General features: G+C 34.2%; 1 protein-coding gene across 1 annotated transcript in view; it reads left to right on the top strand.

Annotated features, from left to right (window-relative positions):
* Positions 1-20,570, top strand: part of LOC145692677 (uncharacterized) — a 1,521,027-nt gene that overhangs the window by 75,776 nt on the left and 1,424,681 nt on the right. The window contains exons 10-15 of the mRNA XM_081768059.1: positions 215-292; positions 6,061-6,129; positions 9,931-9,999; positions 11,163-11,237; positions 14,732-14,803; positions 17,747-17,818. Of these exons, the coding sequence (XP_081624185.1) occupies positions 215-292; positions 6,061-6,129; positions 9,931-9,999; positions 11,163-11,237; positions 14,732-14,803; positions 17,747-17,818 (435 nt within the window). The remainder of the gene's footprint in view (positions 1-214; positions 293-6,060; positions 6,130-9,930; positions 10,000-11,162; positions 11,238-14,731; positions 14,804-17,746; positions 17,819-20,570) is intronic.

Raw genomic sequence — 20,570 nt, 5'->3', positions numbered from 1 at the left:
AAGGAGATATTAAGATATACTGTACGTAAACGCGTAAGGAAATATTAAGATATACTGTGCATAAACGCGAAAGGAGATACTAAGAGATACTCTACGTACAGGTCTACATGAATGCACAATCTTTATAAAACTACATTATGTTGTACTGTAGTGTACATTCTAGAATGTATAAGCACTGCCTTATTTATAAATTTATATATCTTTTTTCGTTTAGGTTTTGTTTCCAGGAAGGTCACCAAAGCATTGAAGGAAGTGTTAGAGTCTGGAAAGTATGACATCTTAAGTCGAAAGTGTAAGTTAATTTTTGCAGTATCTTTTGATTCGTCTTTATAATGAAGACAAAATTACCAATGTAAGAATTATGTTACTTCATTATATTTTAAATTCTGACTATATACATGGTGCGGCTTAATAACACATACATACTTCTTACATGTTAGATTACCGGGTTTAATGCAAACCATCAGTAGTTGCAAAAGTGCGCGATCATCAATTCACTTCTCAAGCTTAGTGAATGGAGACATGGTAGCTCAGTGGTAGAGCGCCTAACTCGGTGCGTGGGGTCCCTGGTTCAATCCTCGATCAAGTAAGTTTGTGGTCGACAACCCCGTGTCCGTGAATTTTCTCGGGTACCTCCGTTTCCTCATGCATTCTCATTTCACAAATTTTTCCACCATTATTCGCTTGCCTTAATCGTCCGTCTCTTTAGCCTAAAGGGCATAATCATGTGACGTTAAACTGAAAGATTTCATTACATTTAATTTACTTTCAAGTTTATTGAAAAAGGGGCCAGTTTTCAAGGTGATGTCGTAACACGGAAAACATTTCCATGTGCTTCGTTTCGAGGTGTCTAGATCGTTAATTTTACGGCAGCGTTAGTTTCGTGAACGGTTTGAAGAAGATGTGCTATACAAAAATCACATAACCTGGTTATTGATAGTTTGTGGAAACTGGGTGTATGCATAGATAAAAGTTCTAAAGCCTGTGACAAACATCTTGGCATTTCAGCTAAACGAATAAAACGCAAGCTCTGACGCGACGTTGCCAAGTGCTAAGGGGTGTGGCTATGGCTAAGCAGATGAACTGCAGCACGATCAGTTGGCAGAGAGTAGACGTGGATGTCTACAAAATAAACGTGGCAATACCGCTGGTCTCTCATTTGCTAGCAGCATTTAAAGGGAACTTGGAGCGCCGCCTTCGAATACCAAGATGTTTGTCACGCCGTTTAGTTAAAGCAGTCTGATGACAACAGTAAAGGAAGTGATATATTATTGTGAAATTCCCGCAAGTTATTGCTTAGAGAGAGGAGAGAATTATATACCAGAAATGACGCCATAGAAACTGTTGCATACATGACTATATTCAAAATCTTATAAGATCTGATGTACTCTAGTAGAAAAGTAGAAGGATATGGCTTTTGTGAGGAGATGCATTTCACATTAAAGGACGTAAATATCTTCATAAAAGATTCATCTTCTATGGTGTATCATTATACACCAATGGCAAGGTAAAAAAAAAAAAAAAAAAAAAAAAAAAAACCGTATCTCTGCAGTACTCTTCGGGGAAAAGCCAGCCTAATATTCTTCGCTGAAGTAACTATGCATTGGTTACTCATTTTTGGACGTGTTAGAAACCCCTCATGAAAATTTTTGAGGAAACAGGCACTGTACATTGCCTGTTTTCGCATGTTTTGCTCATGTGCTACAGGTGTTAGGTGTAAAGTAAATGGTTTGGAACAGAAACAGGCACTTATCCGGGAAATAACACCTGTTTTTGAATGTAATAATTCTTGTCCTGACATGAAATCACATGTGTGCACTGCACATTGACTGATCAGTACCTGTGCGACGCGCATGTACATGCAATGTTCAGAAGAAAATGTTGCGGGCTGCAGACATGTGCAGATCAGCGAATGTAAGTTCATGTGTAGCACGTGGTATTTAGTGAAAACGCGTCTGCGTATGTAACGGTACCAACACATACACTGTACTTCACCGATATTGTAAACATGTACATTTGCGTTCCAGGCCGGCCGGTATTTTAAATGTTGAACGAAAATTTTCTGCACATTACATATAATGTGTTCCGTTTTTTAACGTGATTTTCAGCTATGCTGAATTTCAAAAGAAATCTGCTGTGAACATGAGCTGTTTTTTCCCTGTATTGCCGAATGTTCATGCAGGTTCCAGAGAATTGTTCATCTAGCAGGAGTTTGTCGTTTACGTGTCTAGTACATGATATGTTTTTAATACGGAAAATAGGATTTCCAGGTGGTTTGTTTTAGCAGAAAAGGGTTGTATAAACATGAACTGTACATGGTATGTAGTGACAGCATGTATTTGCAGGTTACAGAGAAACAGTACAGTGTCTGAAATATAAAAGAAACATTACCGGTAAACAGATTTAAATCCGAGGAAAGGCCATTTTCAGATGGGTTTCTCATAAAAAAAAAAGCTGTTTTGTTATTAGGTGTATGTTGATTGAATCAACATCATGTACATGCAGTGTCCAGCTACACGTTCCTTTTGAATGAATTCTTCAATTTCCAGCAAAACAGACTAATCTCGACAATATTGGAAGGCTCACTGTGTGGGTTGAAATTTGCAGGTGCGAATTTATATTTTCCTGGACCAGCAGCAGATACTGGTATGTTTAGAAACACTCTGTTGCTGGAAATTCAGTCTTGATTCTTATTCCTTCAGTAAAATTTTGAACTCAAGTTTCATTCAACAGTGTACACATTTTATAATTACCACAAAATGGAAAATAGCTAGTAGGTCTAAAGACCAGGGACAGGTTAAAAAAACGAAAATTGTTCCCTATAGTGTAGATGCCCACTAGTTTGAAATAATGGCTGCCATCTTGAAATTGGAACCTGTGCATTCAGTGTTAACTGATCGAAAAATGTAGTATTCGTATTGTCTGAACCGCCTATTTCCTGTTCCCCTTTCACTGCATGTTTGCGATCCCTGTACATTGCATGTTCAGTGCTCTCGAACAATACTAGAATAGCACTGGTCTTCTTCCTTTTACAAGCAATGTTCAGCGGATGATCAGCTGCTGTTGAAGAGAAAACACGTTAAGATCAGTTGCAAAACATGCAGTCCACAGATGTTCCGTTCGGTTATAGGTACAAAACATGTGTTTTCCAGGTACAAACCAGGTGTTCACTTCTTCTTTGTTTACCTGTGTTTTTCCGTTTCCAGGAACTGAACACGCAATGTTTTTAAAAAACATGAGCACATGATCAGGCGTAAAACAGGGTTCCAATTTCAAGGGTTTTCCAGGCGCATGTTGTACATGCGCATGTACGGTACGTGTTTTTTTCTGCTGGGACGTTATTAAGCCAACAAATGTCAATTATGATAATTACATTATACAACTGAACAGAACTTCCTCCTATTTTTACCAGAATGTTTGAATGCTCTTGAATGTTCTTTTACAGAGCTAAATCGAACTGTTGCAAGTGAGATCCTCACCTGGATCTCCTAACCATTCTATCAGATCTTATACTATACAACTTCTTTCTTTGGGGGATTGTTAATCACAACGTTTATGTACCAGCATTGTTAACAATATCTACTCACAAAATTCAAGATCAGATAGCGTATGCGCTGCTGGATATCACAACGAATATGCCACACTGAGACTGGAATGATCTTAATAGGTGTGTGAATGTGCCAGTTGACCAAGGTGCACACGTTGAAGGATTACAAAGGGTGATTCAAAGAAACGGGAAATTTTGAAAGTCGTTTTGGCAACAGTGGGCGTTTGGTAACACTGAATAACGTACGTCAGCCTGTCAATGACACCCTGCCGTTTAGTCATTATGAATGCTTGGAGTGGTGCGCAACGTGCTTTCGCGATCAAAGAGCAATCAAAAGCAAGACAATCCTATGGAGCTACACTAGCGTCCATTGCACAGCAATAAAGTGTGATGAGCCTTTATTTTCTTGAGGACGAGAATGGCCATACGATTACATCGAATCGTTACATTGCCATGCTCGAAACCTTTGTTGTACAACAATTACAGAGATTTTCACACATTATTGACACAGTCTGGTTGCAACAAGATAGATCAATGTCCCACACAGCACTAATACCGATGGTTGTTATACTCCAATTGCTTGGAGAACGTGTAATTTCGGAAAATGGTGACATTCAATGGCCACCCAGATCCCTTGATTTGTCAGTTTGTGGTTTCTTTTTGTGGGGTCATCTTAAAAACAAAGTGTTCCTTAGTCGACCTGCTATACAATGGAAGAATACAAAACCAAACTCCTAGAAGCAATTGCGAAATTCCTGTTGAGATGTTACGTCAAACCATAAACAGTGTAACGAAGAGATTACAGGAATGTTTGTGTAAAAAAGGAACAAGCCCATATCTACGACCTAAATTTTTATTGGCGCCCCTAAAATTTTCACGGTAGGCTTGCAAATGAACTATAATATGGTTGGACCGGGCCCCCCTAACTTCTACCGAGTCCTTACCCTTTTGGGCTGGCTGCCTGACTGAGAAGGAGCTCGCCTGCAAGATACTATCTTCAAAAAATAAATTGTATTGTATGTATTCTCAATTGGTATTATTTTTACTATTAAATGAGATAAATAATTTTAAAAAAATGTTTTCATGAAATTATTTACTTTTCAAATTTTTCCATTTTTTAAAAATCATCCTGTGCTTAATGCATGAGAAACGTATAAGCAATTGCCGCAGTTCATGGTGTATGTTATGTGTATATAACGTAAGAAAATTTTCTATTAACGTTTTGAAACAGGACCATTCTTCATTTGTGTGCCCTTTCTTTAGTTGTTTTCTGAATTATTTTTCTTACCATCTACCATATCTTGTAATATTTGTATACTTTAGAAGAAATTAGGGTTTCTGGTATCAACTAAATTATACAAATATATTTAATAATCTCATACTTACATGGGTCGTTCAACATATAACTTTCCCTAAGCTGTAAAATATTTACTTTCGATACATTTGTAAACTACACATACATATGTAAGTGGGTCCTTCCTCATCTCTCCACTAAGCTCCACTGAGATTCAGGCATTTGTCTGAACGTTGCACCAATTTTGTCCAAACTCTTTATAAAAAATCAGGGCTCCTTCTATTTACCACTTTCTTCTCACATTTCGCTTCATTTCATCATCTTTTTCGAAACATGACCTTTCAATGTAGACTTTAATACCGAAAAAGAGATGGAAATAACTCGGCGCTAAATTGAGGCTATAAGAAGAATGGGGCATCCTTTCCCACTCTAACTCTTCAATTTTGTGTCTTGTTTGCGCGCTCAGTCGGGGTGGACGTTATCGTCAAGGAAAAGAGACCAGATTGATTATGTTGAACTGTGCTACCCTGAAGAAGAGTTTAGTTTCGACATAAACCCTTTGCAAAAAAAACCAGGGCTCTGGCTACTTACCACTTTCTCCTCATATTCCGCTTTATTTCATCATCATAAGTTGACAGGACCAGATCGTTTGTGTCGAACCTAAACTCTTCTTCAGGGAAGCACAGTTCGACATAAGCAACCTGGCCTCTTCTTCTTGACGATAACGTTCACCCCGACTGAGCACGCAAACAAGACACAAAATTGAAGAATTTGGGTGGGCATTAGGGTCACATTCTCCTTACAGCCTCAATTTAGCGCCGAGTTATTTCCATCTTTTTTCGATGTTAAAGTCTACATTGAAAGGTGATGTTTCAAAACAGATGACAAAATGAAGCAGAATGGGAGGAGAAAGTGGTACATAGCCAGAGCTCTGATTTTTTGCAAAGGGTTTGGACAAATTATAGGAACGGTGAGACAAATGCCTGAATCTCAATGGGGATTATGTAGACAGGTGAGGAAGAACTCACCTTCACATGCATGTATATTTTATAAATGTATCTAAAAAATAAATATTTTTGAGATTGGGGAAAATTTTATATTGAACGACCCATGTATTTGGTAAATTTATTTTGTATGAAATAGCGAACATCATTTAATAGAAAAAAAATCTAAATTTTTAGATTATATATGTGAGTTTTTATTTAATTTTCAATTTCAGTGAGATACAATGCGGAGAAAGCATTATTACAAGCTAAAAAAGATCTACACGAGAAGAACAGAGATTTAGGTAAGATGTTTATTTTAAAGAAAACTAATAAAGTCAATATGTTATAGAATTCAATTTGTACATACAGAATGTTTCATAATGAATATCGGGTTGTCAAATGAAAAAAGAATTCACAGTTTTGTACACATGCATGCGCATGTACTGTTTCCTCCGTTTGCCATTACAAAGCGCAAGTAGCAAAGATGGCGACTAGTGAGCAGAAAACTATTTTGTGTTTTACAATTTCCAATCTGTAGTTACAGTCGGTATCCGAAGTGAAAAAAAAAAAAGCAGAGTCTGTATGTTTTATTGTGATTTTGACTCAACATACCGGCTATTTAAATATTGTCTTGATCACTAAAAAACTAGAGACGGTATCTCCTCATTGCTGAAAAACCAGAGGCCGTATAGCATTGGAAACACTGGATGTCTGTACAAAGTGAAGAGTTCAGGACAACCAAGAGTGACTAAAGAAAGTGCTGAACGAGTGAGAGAGTCTTTCACGCGTAGCCCCAAGACATCAATTCGGAAGGCTAGTCGTGAATTAGCAATTCCAGTGACGTCTGTGTGAAGAATTTTAAGGAGATTTAAGAATTTAAGAAAGAGGATTAAAGCAGTTATTGCAACAATTACTACAAACACACTGATCAAGGTTTGAGAAGAATTTGCCTATCGAGTCGATGTGTCCCTTGTGACAAATGGTACTCATATTGAACATTTGTAGCAAAAACTGTTTGAGCTGCTTTTTCATTTGATGTATTATTTATAATTCTAAGTTAATTGTAATAAATACTGCAAAATCCTAAAACCCCTGATATTCATTTTGAAACACCCTGTATTTTGAATACTTAAATGTTTAATAAATTGTCATTTTCTGATATTTTTTATATATATCCCAAAAGCCTTGAGGTGTACAAGAGTTCACAATGATGTTTCGTAAGGTATACACTCTTAAAGAACAATTTGGAAAATGTTAAATATCGTTTCTGCAGAGAAATATCCTCAATTTTTGGTGCCAGCTTGAGCAATAGTATTGATCTTCCCTTACAAAATTTCGCAATACAATTGACTAATACTAGCATTTTGAGTTCTTATTCTATTCTGAAACTGTTATTGCGTTAATGTAAGTCGTTCACGTTCTATTAGTTTCTTCTTTCTTCCAAATCATGTCCAGTAAGTTTATTTGTAATATCTGAACACGATAGAAGAAAAGCTTGAATAATAATATTGGATGAACTAACAAAATTTTCAAAACATTTGAACTGAAAAGTTTCGCCGGTAAAGAAATTCTTTCTCACTGCTTTTTAAAAATTATTTTAATTCACATGCTTTCAACCATCAAGCAGAATCAGTAGCATGAAAAGCACAATATGGTGAGTTAAAATATTATTTACCCTACTTTAGATTAAGAGTTTCGTCTTCTATGATACTCAATCCCCTATCCTGGGGGCACGGTGGCTCAGTGGTAGAGCGTTCACCTCCGGTGCTTGGGGTCCCTGGTTCGATCCCAGCTCGCGCCGTGTGGACTTTGTGGTGGACAAACACCGTGTTCGTGGGTTTTCTCGGGGTTCTCCCGTTTCCTCCCACTTTCTTTATTCCACCATTTCACTCATTTCTCATTAGCATCGTCTCCTTTAGCCTAACCGGCATAATCGTGGGACGTAAAACTCAAAAATTTCACTTCATTTCATTTTCAATCTCTCATCCTTTATAATTAAAAACCCACTAAAAAGTAAAGTGGATTTGTTGATATATTAATGCTAGGCTGTGGTACAAGCCATGTGGTTTGAGTGGAGAGCACCGACTACAGGAGTAAGAGAGTTTTAGGCTGTTCTGGGAAGCGGACTTGGTAGGGTAGTGGTTAACGCATCGGCATTGTATACTGGGCATCTCGGGTTCTACTCCTGGTCCAGTCAATAAATTTTCACTCTTTGTATGTTAAGTATTTCTTGATATTGCAATTTTCACAATCATGGATGTACGATCTTGAAATTCACTGTAAGGTTGTCTACTTATATTAAAATATAACTAAATTTTCAGATATAGTAGGCAGAATATAGGAGTTGCGGTTGCTCAGTGGTAGAGCGCTAATCTTTGGTTGGTATGGTCCCTGGTTGCAAAGTGGAGTTTGTAGTAGATAATCACCGTGTGCTTGGGATTTCTTGAAGTTCTGCAACTTCTTCGTTTCTTCATTCCTTTATTTCGTACATTATCGTCGTCACTGTCTCCGTTAACCCCGGAAAATAATTATGAGAGGTTAGGCTCAAATAAATAAATAATAAAAAACATAATAACCAGTTATTGGATAAAATAAAAAATTGCAAATACAAATCAAATAAATAGCTTTATTCTTACCGCAAAGATCCCAAACATTAAGTAACATTTTTGAGGAACAAATTCCTCTTCTTTAGATTACTTACGCCTAAAAAAGGTTATAGAAACATGTGAGAAGATGAAAAGTTAAAAGGGGTTCGAAGTAGATATACTCTTCACGTCAAAAACTAAAGTATTTAATTTATTTCTTGTGTAGTAATTTCGCAAAGTTTAGTTTTTGATGTTACATGTATATTTACTGTGTATCATTCTTTATCGTTTCTATCTTCCCGCATGTTTTTATCTTTAACCTTTTGAGATGTAAGTAAGCTGAAGAGGAGCGTGCTCCTCGAAAGTGTTACTTATTCTTCTGGGCCTTTGTAGTGAGAATGAAGCTTTTTAGTATATGTTTATTTGTCTGTATTGACTATTATTACAGCTCGCACTCTATATCTATATCAATAAAATAGATTTTCATAGCCGGGATATAAAGTAAGAAACAAGCACATTTGCTTCGCCAGTGATTTACGTCGGATCTATAGCACATGCAAGAATTTGTTTTTCAACTAAATAAAAATGGAAATGGAATCTATGTTTCGCCAGTCATTTACGTCGGAACTAAATAAAAATGAAAATGGAATCTTTCAGTTTTACGTTCCACAGTTATGCCAGTTAGGTTAAAGGAGACGGTGATGATGAGAAAATGAATGAAATGGTACAATGAATAAAGTGGAAGAAAATGGGAGAAACCCGAGAAAATCCATGTACACAGTGTTTGTCTACTACAATGTCCACTTTACGCGAGCTGAGATTGAATCAAAAACCCCACGTACCAGATGTGAACGTTCTACCACTGAGCCACCGCGGCCCCTACCCAACTGCGTGTAGCTACTTTGTCAATTATAGGAAAACTGAGATACATCAACAAACGCTGTAACTGGAGGTAGGGAGTCTTTAAAAGTGTAACATGAGATTCCGTTTGATAGTGCCCAATTGAAAATGCTGATTGAACGAAGAAGAATAGAAGTTAGGAAATTGCTCATAAATAACATATTCCACTGATAATAAATAATGCTTTCCAAAAGTCTCCACTGCAATGTAAAATAAATTTCAATGAAAACCAAGGAAGAAACATTTATCATCAAGGAGGAATCTCTCATAAAAATAGCAGAAATCAACAACCTTTCACTATTCAAATGGAAGGACATACAGGGTGTTAATAAATACCATATCATAAATTAGGTGAGTCCTTATATCAAATGAAAGAAAGGAAAAGAAAAGAAAGAACATTTCTATTTGATTCTAGGCAGAAACCTACATCAACTTAATTCTCGTAAAAGAAAAGTACTGATGTTAACGAATGCATAGCTTAGTAAGCACGAAATAAAAACAATAGTGTGAATAAGTTAGTAATCTTAAGCGTAAAAAAAAAAAAAAAAGTGGTTGATACCTAAAATTTATATGTAATTAATACAAATTTCAACTTTTTGTTTCTTTCTTCGTATGCAGAGTCAGCTGAAATGTATCTGTTTATCGCACTGGAACTTTTGGGAAATGAAACTGCTATCGGAAAATTAGGTAAGTTAATATACCTTCAGAACATAAAATATATTCTTATTGTTTATTATTATTATTATTATTATTATTATTATTTGAGTAAAGATGATGATAGTAAAATCAAATCAATGCCCTGAAGTTTTAAAATTAATATACGAAACAATCTCACTTTTCTGCTGATCCTCATTTTCAACGAATTTAAAAAGTTCGTTACTGAATTCTCTATGTCTGTGTGTGTGTGTGTGTGTTTGTGTGTATGTGTGTGTGTGTGTGTGTGTGTGTGTGTGTGTGTGTGTGTGTGTGTGTGTGTGTGTGTGTGTGTGTGTGTGTGTGTGTGTGTGTGTGTGTGTGTTATTTGTGAATTTTTCAATGTCGAGTCCTCCATTCGATAGAGCACCAAAAACTATTTCAAAGAAGTGATGGAATTTTTCACGTCACTCTTACCGTTCCCGAGATATTGGCCAAAAAAGTTCTGCTTTCGAGAGATTTAAAGAGCCGTTTCTCCGGAACCACAACTCATAGAGAGATCATATTAGTGCTGATCAATACCTAAGGGGATGGTGAACATTTTGGTACCAAACAGTAACCGGTGACTACCGGCCAACCAGCCACCATTACCCAGATATTGGCCAAAAAAGTTCGGATTTCGGGAAATTTAAGAAGCCATATCTCGGGAGCCGTAAGTCATAGAGAGATGATATTTTGCGAATTTTTCAATTTTGAACCCTCCATTTTGAGCATGTGTCTTCGTAAAACACATATCATAGAACGTCTTAACAGAACTCTTAAACAAAACACATGTAAAAAATTCAATACTCAAGGAAATTATAAATGGATAGATATATTACAAGAATTGTTTAATGAGTATAAAAATAAGGTACATAGAACAATTTGTATAAAGCCTGTAGAAGTTTATAAGAAACATTAATTCTTTTTATGTTCAGTCTGGCAGTGTTCTTGGAGCATTCTCAACTGGTTGTTATTGAAGTTTTGGCTTTTAATTTATACAAATACAAAAATAAACAAAAATAGTACATGATTGAATTACAGTTTCTTTGAAATGAGTTCTTTGCTATTTTAACTTTATACTATTTATAGTCGTTCCTCATTTGCTTATATTTATTTTATATGAAACATATTAAGAGTTATATTCTAATTAGCTTTTTTAATTGATTGAATTTTAGATACAAATATTGGAGCTCACAGAGTGTTTCTTAAAAAGATGGTTTCTGCGTGGGTGGCCACTAGATCTTATCCAGGTAATAAATATTTATATTTTCAGTAAGAATTAATCATTTCAAGAGGCTTAATTCTCAATTCTACATGTAGCTCGTACGATATCTATCTTAATAATGGTAATTATAAACTATGACTATATTCAATTACTAATAAATTCTTCACATTCATAAACTTTTTAAAGCTTCTGATAATTGGTCATGTATAAAGTATATCCTCAGTATTGACTATTTACTGATAGCTTGGTGTGTGATTATATAAATGATCAATTATATGCGAGGTGCGATCAAAAAATACAGTGAATAATTTTATTAGAAATAAAGTAATAAGCTTACATGGAGTTTGATTTAATCTCCTTTAAAGTACTGTTTTTGGCTAGCAATGCACTTACCTCAACGTTGAACTCACGACTGAAAACATATCTGAAAGGCTTCTTTTGGAAGGGCATTCAGCTGCACTGTCGTGGCCCTCTCAATATCAGGAATAGTGTCAAAACGTTTTCATTCAAGCACGGTTTTAATTTTTGAAAAAAGCTAGAAGTCACATAGTACTATATCTGGAGAGCACAGTGAATGTGGACAGATAGGAATACTTTTTCGGCCAAAAGCTCGAGGATCGAAAGCAAGGTGTGTCACGGTGCGTTTTCGTGTTGAAGTAGGAAGCCATTTGACCACTTAATCGACGGTTAAAATGCTTTTCACGGACCCATACGAAATGTTGAGTTCTTCGGAATGCTCTCGAATAGTCATTCGCCTGTTTGAAGAAATCAGTTGTGCTACTTTGTGCCATCTGTCTTTGACGTCGAAGGACGTCCCGATCATTGCTCGTTTTCAATCGAATTCTTGTAGCTTTTGAATCGCTCATATATCTCGCAAACAGTCTTCAATGCCACTGCTTCATCATCATACCCTGATTTTGAGATTTCGTAAGCTTCTTTGGTACTTTTCTGCAGCTTAGAACAAAACTTAATGTTGGCGCACGACAGATACTCTTAACACGTCCTCACTCTTCTGCATCTGGAAGCCAACTAACATGTCACAACTCGTTCAACCTCGACACTGACTGCACCAAAGGTTTAGGCTACCGGGCTTACTAGTTGAAGTGGATACAACATCATTAGATGGCACTGTGCAATTTCATTCACCGCACTTGTTGATTATACCTTGTGAGTTTAAACACTTGTATGCTTGGCCTATATGTTGATATAATCGCTTTAATTTTCGAAACATCTATGATCTTTTCTAGTCTACTGTTTCGAATTAATGTGTCTGCGTTTGTTGAGTATTCTTCACTTTTCTTGAAATTTTTACATCGAAAAATGTCTTAATGTTTATATCATGGAGATAATTTAGTGTACTGCAGTGCAGCGACACCTCAGTGTACTAGTGTTTACAGTCAACATCGTAACTCAGTACAGACAAGAACAAGTAACAAGCTATACTAAATATCACATCTTTGATTGTCATCAAAGGCATTTTGGAAGAATAAAGCCCAGAACACGTAATGCCATTAGACACAAAGAAACTTGGATTTTCAGAATCATACTGCAAAACTTGAATCAGCAATTATTTAAAAAATACATATGCCACTTAAAAATACTCAAACGTTTGTCTTTTCAAACATAAAATTCTATTGTATAAGAGAAGAATTTCGATCATGGTGATATGATATCAACTGAGTGGAAAGAAGTGAACATTCAATGCTGGCATGAGTTCAACTTTTGGATTCTTAAATGAACTAATCACTATGTAAAGAACATATTTGAATATGGTACTAGTATGTTTTGTTTTAGGTCTTCTGATAGAAAAATAGTGAAAATACTCTGGAGTGGCTACTCTTCGAAAGACGCCATGAATTAATTAATTTTGAAGATTTACTGTTGTGCTGTGAAAATGATCTGTAATATTGGCAGCATATGAAACCGAAAGTAAAGTCTGAGTAGGGAAATATTTGTCTACGAGCTTTCACATCGAGAATGGCTTGAAACAAGCATATGCGTTGTCGCTATTATTGTTCTGGAATGTGTTATAAAGAAATTAAAGATGGCTGCCAGGGCCAAAAGCTTAATGGCACTTACCATGTTATGGACTATGCTGATGATATAAATATGATAGGGATTGATATGAGGACAGTAGAAAAAAATACAGAGGTTTTATTAAACACTACAAGGACATGGGTTTAAAAGTAAATGCAGAGAAAACTAAATACATGGAAGTTCGGTGTAATCGTAATGCTGCAAATTATAGGTACTTTAAATATCAAGTATTACATTCGATAAAATGGATACTTTCAAATGTCAACCTTAACTGAACAAAACCACGTCCAGAAAGAAATTAAATGTCGACTGAAATCATGGAATTCGTACTATTATTCAATTCAAATTCTTTTATCTTCGCGAATTCGGTCGAAGAATTTGAACCTCAAAATATATAAAACGATAACTATGGCTGTTGCATTGTATGGTGGCGAAACACGGTCGCTTACTCTGAGGGAATAACAAAGACTGAAAATAGTTGGAAATAAAATCCTGAGCAAATATTCGGATCCAAGAGGGACGGGGAAGGGGAATGGTTGCAACTGCATAGCAAGGAACTGAACAATTTATACCGTTTACCAAACATTATTACTGGAAGACTAATAGAAAAACGACCAATTGGAAGACCTAGGCGCAGATGGGAGGACAATATTTAGATGGATCTCTCAGAAACTGGAATATAAAGAAGAAACTGGATCCAATTGGCTAAGGATAGAAGTCAGTGGAGAGCTTTTGTGAACGCGGCATTGAACCTCCGGGTTCCATAGGCCATAGAGTTAGTTAGTTAGTTAGCAGCCAGTGGACCAACTTGCAATTGCTTATTCCCGAACTCTGGTGTTATTATTTTGGGTTTATTCCTCCCGTGAGTCACTATATCTGGATGACCGGCTCGGCTTAGACAGTTCTATAGTTTTTAGATACTCTTTGTTGTTAGTTTGGTTCTAAGTCAACTATTTAGAAGATGGGGTGCTGGGCGCAGCTTGGCTGGTGTTCTCGGAGTTGTGACGGTAAGTTACCATCTACTAAAGAGAAGTGGATACAATACTGTAATAACTTGATGTCTATATTTTAATTCAATCTCCATATACTTCAAGATTTTCTAAACAATATATGTAATGTACAGAATATGTAACATGTTGAAAATATAAGAGTAAAATATTGCTGTTCTACTCTTCAATTTCGAATTTAGAAACTGAAATTAGATAGGTAGAATAGTTTTTAAATAATAGATGGTATATCAACTTTCTTTTGCCAGAAAATCATTTAGAAAATTATCTCTGTCATGTGATGGACACGCGTATGATTATCACGTTGAATAAAATGAGATATATTACATAATTTTATAAACTTTCCGTGTTCTCGAAGATCTAATGTTTCTGTACACAAAAAATGTATTGGTGAATGAAGAACAACCTTTAAAGTTAAAGAAATGAATAACATTAATGTAATATACAACAATATAACAGCAAATTTCTTTTTCAGATAAACTGGAAGCAAGAAAAATATTCACTGACAAATTGAATAAATTATGGATGCTTGTAGCGTTCAAGCCAGGTAATATATATGGTGTATATAAAAGTTAGTGAAATATCTTACTAGTAAGGATCTCATAACTGACTTTTTCGTTTTATACACTAGAAAAATTAGTGTAGACATTATAACAAAATAAAGAATTTCTTGTATTTTCGTTGTGTTTGTAACATAATACATCACTTGGTAACATAATACGTTCAAAAGTATTGACGATAAAGTTTTTTATTTCAGAATCAAATACTCGAGTGCCTAGAGGATGAAGATATTGAATATATGTTCTTTTCATAGTTTCGCCTCTTTAAATCATAATTTTCTAAAACTTTTTATTTTACATTTTTTTTAATGGTTGAAAAAGTAAATGGTTGACGGCGTAGCTTTGGTATCAAAATCTTGTATTTCATGACCACAACGAACGCTTGAAAACCTTTTTGAAAGATGTCTCATTTTACAATTACAGAAAATTTTCAAAATGTTACTCTTTCGTCGTTCATTTGATTTTCTTTCAAAAAAAAAAAAATAAAATAAAATAAAATAAAATAAAATAATTAAAAAGTCAATTGCTGGGGTAGTATATATTTCACGTGCTCTATAAAACTCATCCGATGTTGCCCAAATTTGACATGATCTTTACGAGTTTAGTAAGAATATGAAATATTATGATCTGCAGCTCTTTGATTCTCGAGATATTGGGCATCAAATTCTGGGTTGGGACTAATTTGACTAAACCTCAAATTGGATTACCAATAACTAGAAATACCAATGACTGTACAACGTGATAGTTGATATTAAACATGATATTGAACTTGGTAAGATCTGTCGAAATTTTAAACTTGGTCAAGTGGGAATTTTTGGTTCTTGAACTATTGACCATCAAATTTCGAGTCTGAATTTTAAAAAATCTGTTAAGGAAAGTAATAGAAGTTTGTATCCATCTATATAAATGAAAATGAAACTTATTATGTTTATGACTTTATAACTCTTAAAGTACCCAACCAATCTAGATCAAATTTTTAATGTAGATGAAGTTTGAACACGCGATGGTTTTGTGATTTCACTTTGACGATGCAACTTAGCGGAGGGGGATATATATATATATATATATATATATATATATATATATATATATATATAAATGATCCGAAATGACCAATAATAGTGTCGAATCCATAATGTTTGGGGGTCAGTGAGATGAACAGTGGCACTTCCGATGCCGTTCAAATCCAAATTCAGTCCAGCAACTTGAGAAAGGGATATATATATATATATATATAAAAGAATATAAATGATGATAGATATTAGTGCCGAATCCATAGTTTTCGTGGTTGGTGAGAGGAACAGTGACACTTCCGTTGCCGTTTAAATCCAAATTCAGCCCCAGAACTTGGGGGAAGAGGAGGGAGAGAGATATTAAAATGATTGGAAAATGATCGATACCAGGGAGCGCTTTAGTAAGAGTAAAAAGTGACCGAATAACGGAATATATTACTAACTGTTCTTATTTTAGCCCAGCGAATTGGGTAATTGACAGTAGTGCATAATAGAGGTTTGCTAAAAGAAATAATGAAGGACCATTAATTTTAGCCATAAACTCATTAGTGACGGGAATAACTTTTCAAGCCTTGAAAGACGACAAATTCTAAATCAGAAAATAGCTACATAAAGTTCAAATAAAGGTGTTTGGAGTAAAAATATAAAAACAGGGTTGACTTCAGAATTATTTTATAAAGTCAATATCAACAATGTTAAATAGTCAATCCTCGGTTTCGGCCTTAGCTTTGGTTACAATTTAACTCTTATTTATTACTTGAAGCCAAAGGAGGCAGATCAGTGTAAATTATACCATTTGGATTTAGTCCATAACTCGGTTTTCTAAAATTTTCGTAACATATATTGAATGCAATAAAATTGTAGTTACTTATTCGAGATGCAACACAAAAAGAGTAACGCAAACTAGATACGTTACTTAAAATTTTGGAACGCGTTACCGTTATAGTTACTTTGGAAAGATGTAACGCATCACTAGGAAACATTACTTAAAACGAACGGGTTACAAGTAACGCGTTACTTCCGTTACGTTACTACCCAAGACTGCCTATGTCCTTGATGCATTAGATCTCTGGATCGGTTCACGGTGAGAGAGCATCAGGCGAACTGGTATTAGTTCGAATGTTACTTCAAATTGTAGATACCGTCATACATGTTGTTGCTAGTAACGTAAATGAAAACAAATCAACTCCCTGATGGCTGTTAAAGGATGCGTATTTAATATGTGAAAATGCGAGGATATCTTACATTGGCATCTATGTTTTAAAATTTTAAAAACAAATTATTCCTAAGCTTCCCTCTCCCGTAGTTTGGTATGAATTTGTTGCGCCGCAGTGCTAAACTTATGACATGATGAAAGAATTTTTTATTCTGGAAAAACTGGAAATCTGAATGAATGGAATCAAAATGTACAGGTTTCCATTTCAAAAGGTATTTTATTCAAGTTGTGGGATTTTCAGAAATCCCTCCATCATGTCATTAGTTCAGCAGCGCAACAGAATGATACACACTGAAGAAGGGCAAGAGAAACATTGAAACAGTTTGATTTAAAAAAAATGTATATGGGGATGTTAAGGTATGATATATCTGTGTCTTCAAATAATAAATAAATAAAGGTAATAATTAAATGCGCAGAGTGATTACAACATTCGTCTTGCATGCTTCTGAATCTGTTTTTCCTCTATCTATTTTATTTTCAATAGTAAAATAGAAATTTTGACAATCTACCATTGTACCAGAGTTAGAGAAATAGGAAGACTTAGAAAACATTGACCTAGGAATACTGAGATGATAGAACTGTTCTGATGTACTCGACAAATATTATATAACTAAGAATTTTAGGAATGAAACTCATTTTAAGTAGTTGTGCTGTAGTCTTCTGAAATCAGACCTTTCAGAGTATTTTTTTTTCTATTTCAGAGAGTGCGGAGGCCCATAGGAGGTACATCACTAAATTTATTAGACTATGGCTTTTACAACCCAACGAGCCAAGTAAGTATTGTCTTTCAAACTTATAATGCAAGTAAACATGCTGTGTAGTTTCAATCAGTTAGTGAAATTTGAAATATTACGAGAGAAAGTGAACAATTGAAACGGTGTAATTTTATAGCGTGCATATACTTACGCATATACTACCTAAATTTCATTTTTTGCTTTATTAGAAATATTTAAAAGTTATATTTGAACCCTCTTCTCCAATCTAAGGATGCATATTTGAAACGAAATGATAAAAAAAGCATCTTAACTTGAGTGTTATGATCAAAAAGTTACTTCAAGTTCTGCAGCAGTTATATTTTGCAAAAAATTTAAACCTGCTTCACCCTGTTAGAATACGCACTTCAATGAAATTGTTATGCTAAGGACACATACAGTATAAATGCTATGTTAAAAAAAAAGTTGTGTTAAATGGTTAACCTGTTTTCTCACTTTCACTATTTTAGGACTTCAAATTGATAAATTAAAATATTGTTAAAATTGGTCCCTATTTACCCCTTGGAAGTAGAATTTTCAAAAACCCTGGGACATATATCAATTTACTTTTCAAAAAGGACTTATTTTTTTGAATTTCATCTGCTAATTTAGGGAGTTCATGAGGTGTCCTATTTTTTTGGGAAATATTTTAAGCCTATTTTTCCCCTCTTAGTATAAGTATTTTAATGAAAGAGACCTAATAAAATTCCATTTCGAGATAGGTACTTACCATGTTCAAGAATTCATTTTAAAAGGATCAGCAGTTGTCACATAATAGTTAAACACACAACATTGATTTGAATTTATAGAAATAACTATAGAAATTGTCCTTTTAAAGGTGAAATTCGAAACGAAAAGGACATGTATCCATTTATTTTTAATGAGTTTATATACCGAGTTTTATCTTCCTAACTTGAGGAGCTCGTGACATATTTTATTTTTGATACAAATTTTGAGTATCATTCAGGATAAACATGTTAATGAAAATGACAATAAAAATCTAGTTCTAGGGAGGTACTAACTATATTTAAAATTCTTTCAAAACGGTGACATATTAAAAGTCTAGTTCTAGGTAGATACTAATTATATTTAAAAATCAATTTAAAACGATGAAATAATAAAAGTCTAGTTTTAGGTAGGTACTAACTATATTTAAACATTCATTTAAAACGGTGATATAATAAAAGTGTAATTCTAGGTAGGTACTAACTATATTTAAAATTCTTTCAAAACGGTGACACATTAAAAGTCTAGTTCTAGATAGATACTAACTATATTTAAAAAATCAATTTAAAACGATGAAATAATAAAAGTCTAGTTTTAGGTAGGTACTAACTATATTTAAACATTCATTTAAAACGGTGATATAATAAAAGTGTAATTCTAGGTAGGTACTAACTATATTTAAAATTCTTTCAAAACGGTGACATATTAAAAGTCTAGTTCTAGGTAGATACTAACTATATTTAAAAATCAATTTAAAACGATGAAATAATAAAAGTCTAGTTCTAGTTAGGTACTAACTATATTTAAAACGGTGATATAATAAAAGTGTAGTTCTAGGTAGGTACTAACTATATTTAAAACGGTGATATAATAAAAGTGTAGTTCTAGGTAGGTGCTAACTATATTTAAAATGGTAATATAATTGAAGTTTAGTTCTAGGTAGGTACTAACTATATTTAAAACGGTGATATAATAAAATTGTAGTTCTAGGTAGGTGCTAACTATATTTAAAATGGTAATATAATTGAAGTTTAGTTCTAGGTAGGTACTAACTATATTTAAAACGGTGATATAATAAAAGTGTAGTTCTAGGTAGGTGCTTACTATATTTAAAATGGTAATATAATTGAAGTTTAGTTCTAGGTAGGTACTAACTAGATTTAAACATTCATTTGAAAGAGTTCAGTAGTTCCTGTGACGCGACCACGAACAAGATCATTTTTATTTGTACATATCTTTTTTTTTTTTTTTTTTTTTTTTGTTCAATCGTTGTTGATAAATTGGTGGCAAAATTACAGCAAATTTATTATGTCTGTTACGGAAATATTGTTTCTGAATAGTTAATATTTTACTCGGATTACTGTGTTAGATTCATTGACTATGAAACTTTGTTATTGATCATAGCATATGTTCCTTTGTTTCGCAAATTAACACCAACAATTACAAATGTGAATCTTCTGGAAACAAAATGTTCCTAAGATTCACCACTTAGTTCAATTAAACATTAAATATGTAAACTGAGTATTCAGCCCGATTTTCAGTAACAAATTAAGAAAAAATATGTATCAATGAATTATTAGAATAAATCGCATTGGTTAATATAACAATAAAACAAATCATATCCGGTAAGATTGCACTGATAGGAAATAATCCATAATGAAATCGTTTTTAACGAGCTTATATTTTTGTACCGAGATCATTTCTTTGCCTTTATATTGTGCAGCGTAAGTTTAAAGTTTGCTTCCTTGCTCCACAACTGGGGTTCTCAGGTTCTAAAGCTTTGGCCTGCTAACCTGACGAAGTTCTTTGACGCTGTTTCCTGAATTTTACAAGAATAATAGTTGGATGGTACCTTCGAAGATATGCCATGGCCCACTTCCTTCCAGATTCTCTCTAATTATTATCTTTCTTTCATTGTTAACAATTCCAGTGAGGATTGGTCTCGCAGATGTATTCGGAAATATTGTTTAACAAATATGTAAATAACAAAATAACTTATTAAATACATAGTAATAGATGACATGGCTTCTGGAATTTCTGTATTGTA

Source organism: Thermobia domestica, chromosome 8 (genome assembly GCF_964235325.1).
Source record: "Thermobia domestica chromosome 8, izTheDome1.hap1.1, whole genome shotgun sequence".
Lineage (NCBI taxonomy): Eukaryota > Metazoa > Arthropoda > Insecta > Zygentoma > Lepismatidae > Thermobia > Thermobia domestica.
Note: the sequence above shows the minus strand (reverse complement) of the source record. Positions and strands in the feature narration are given on the sequence as shown.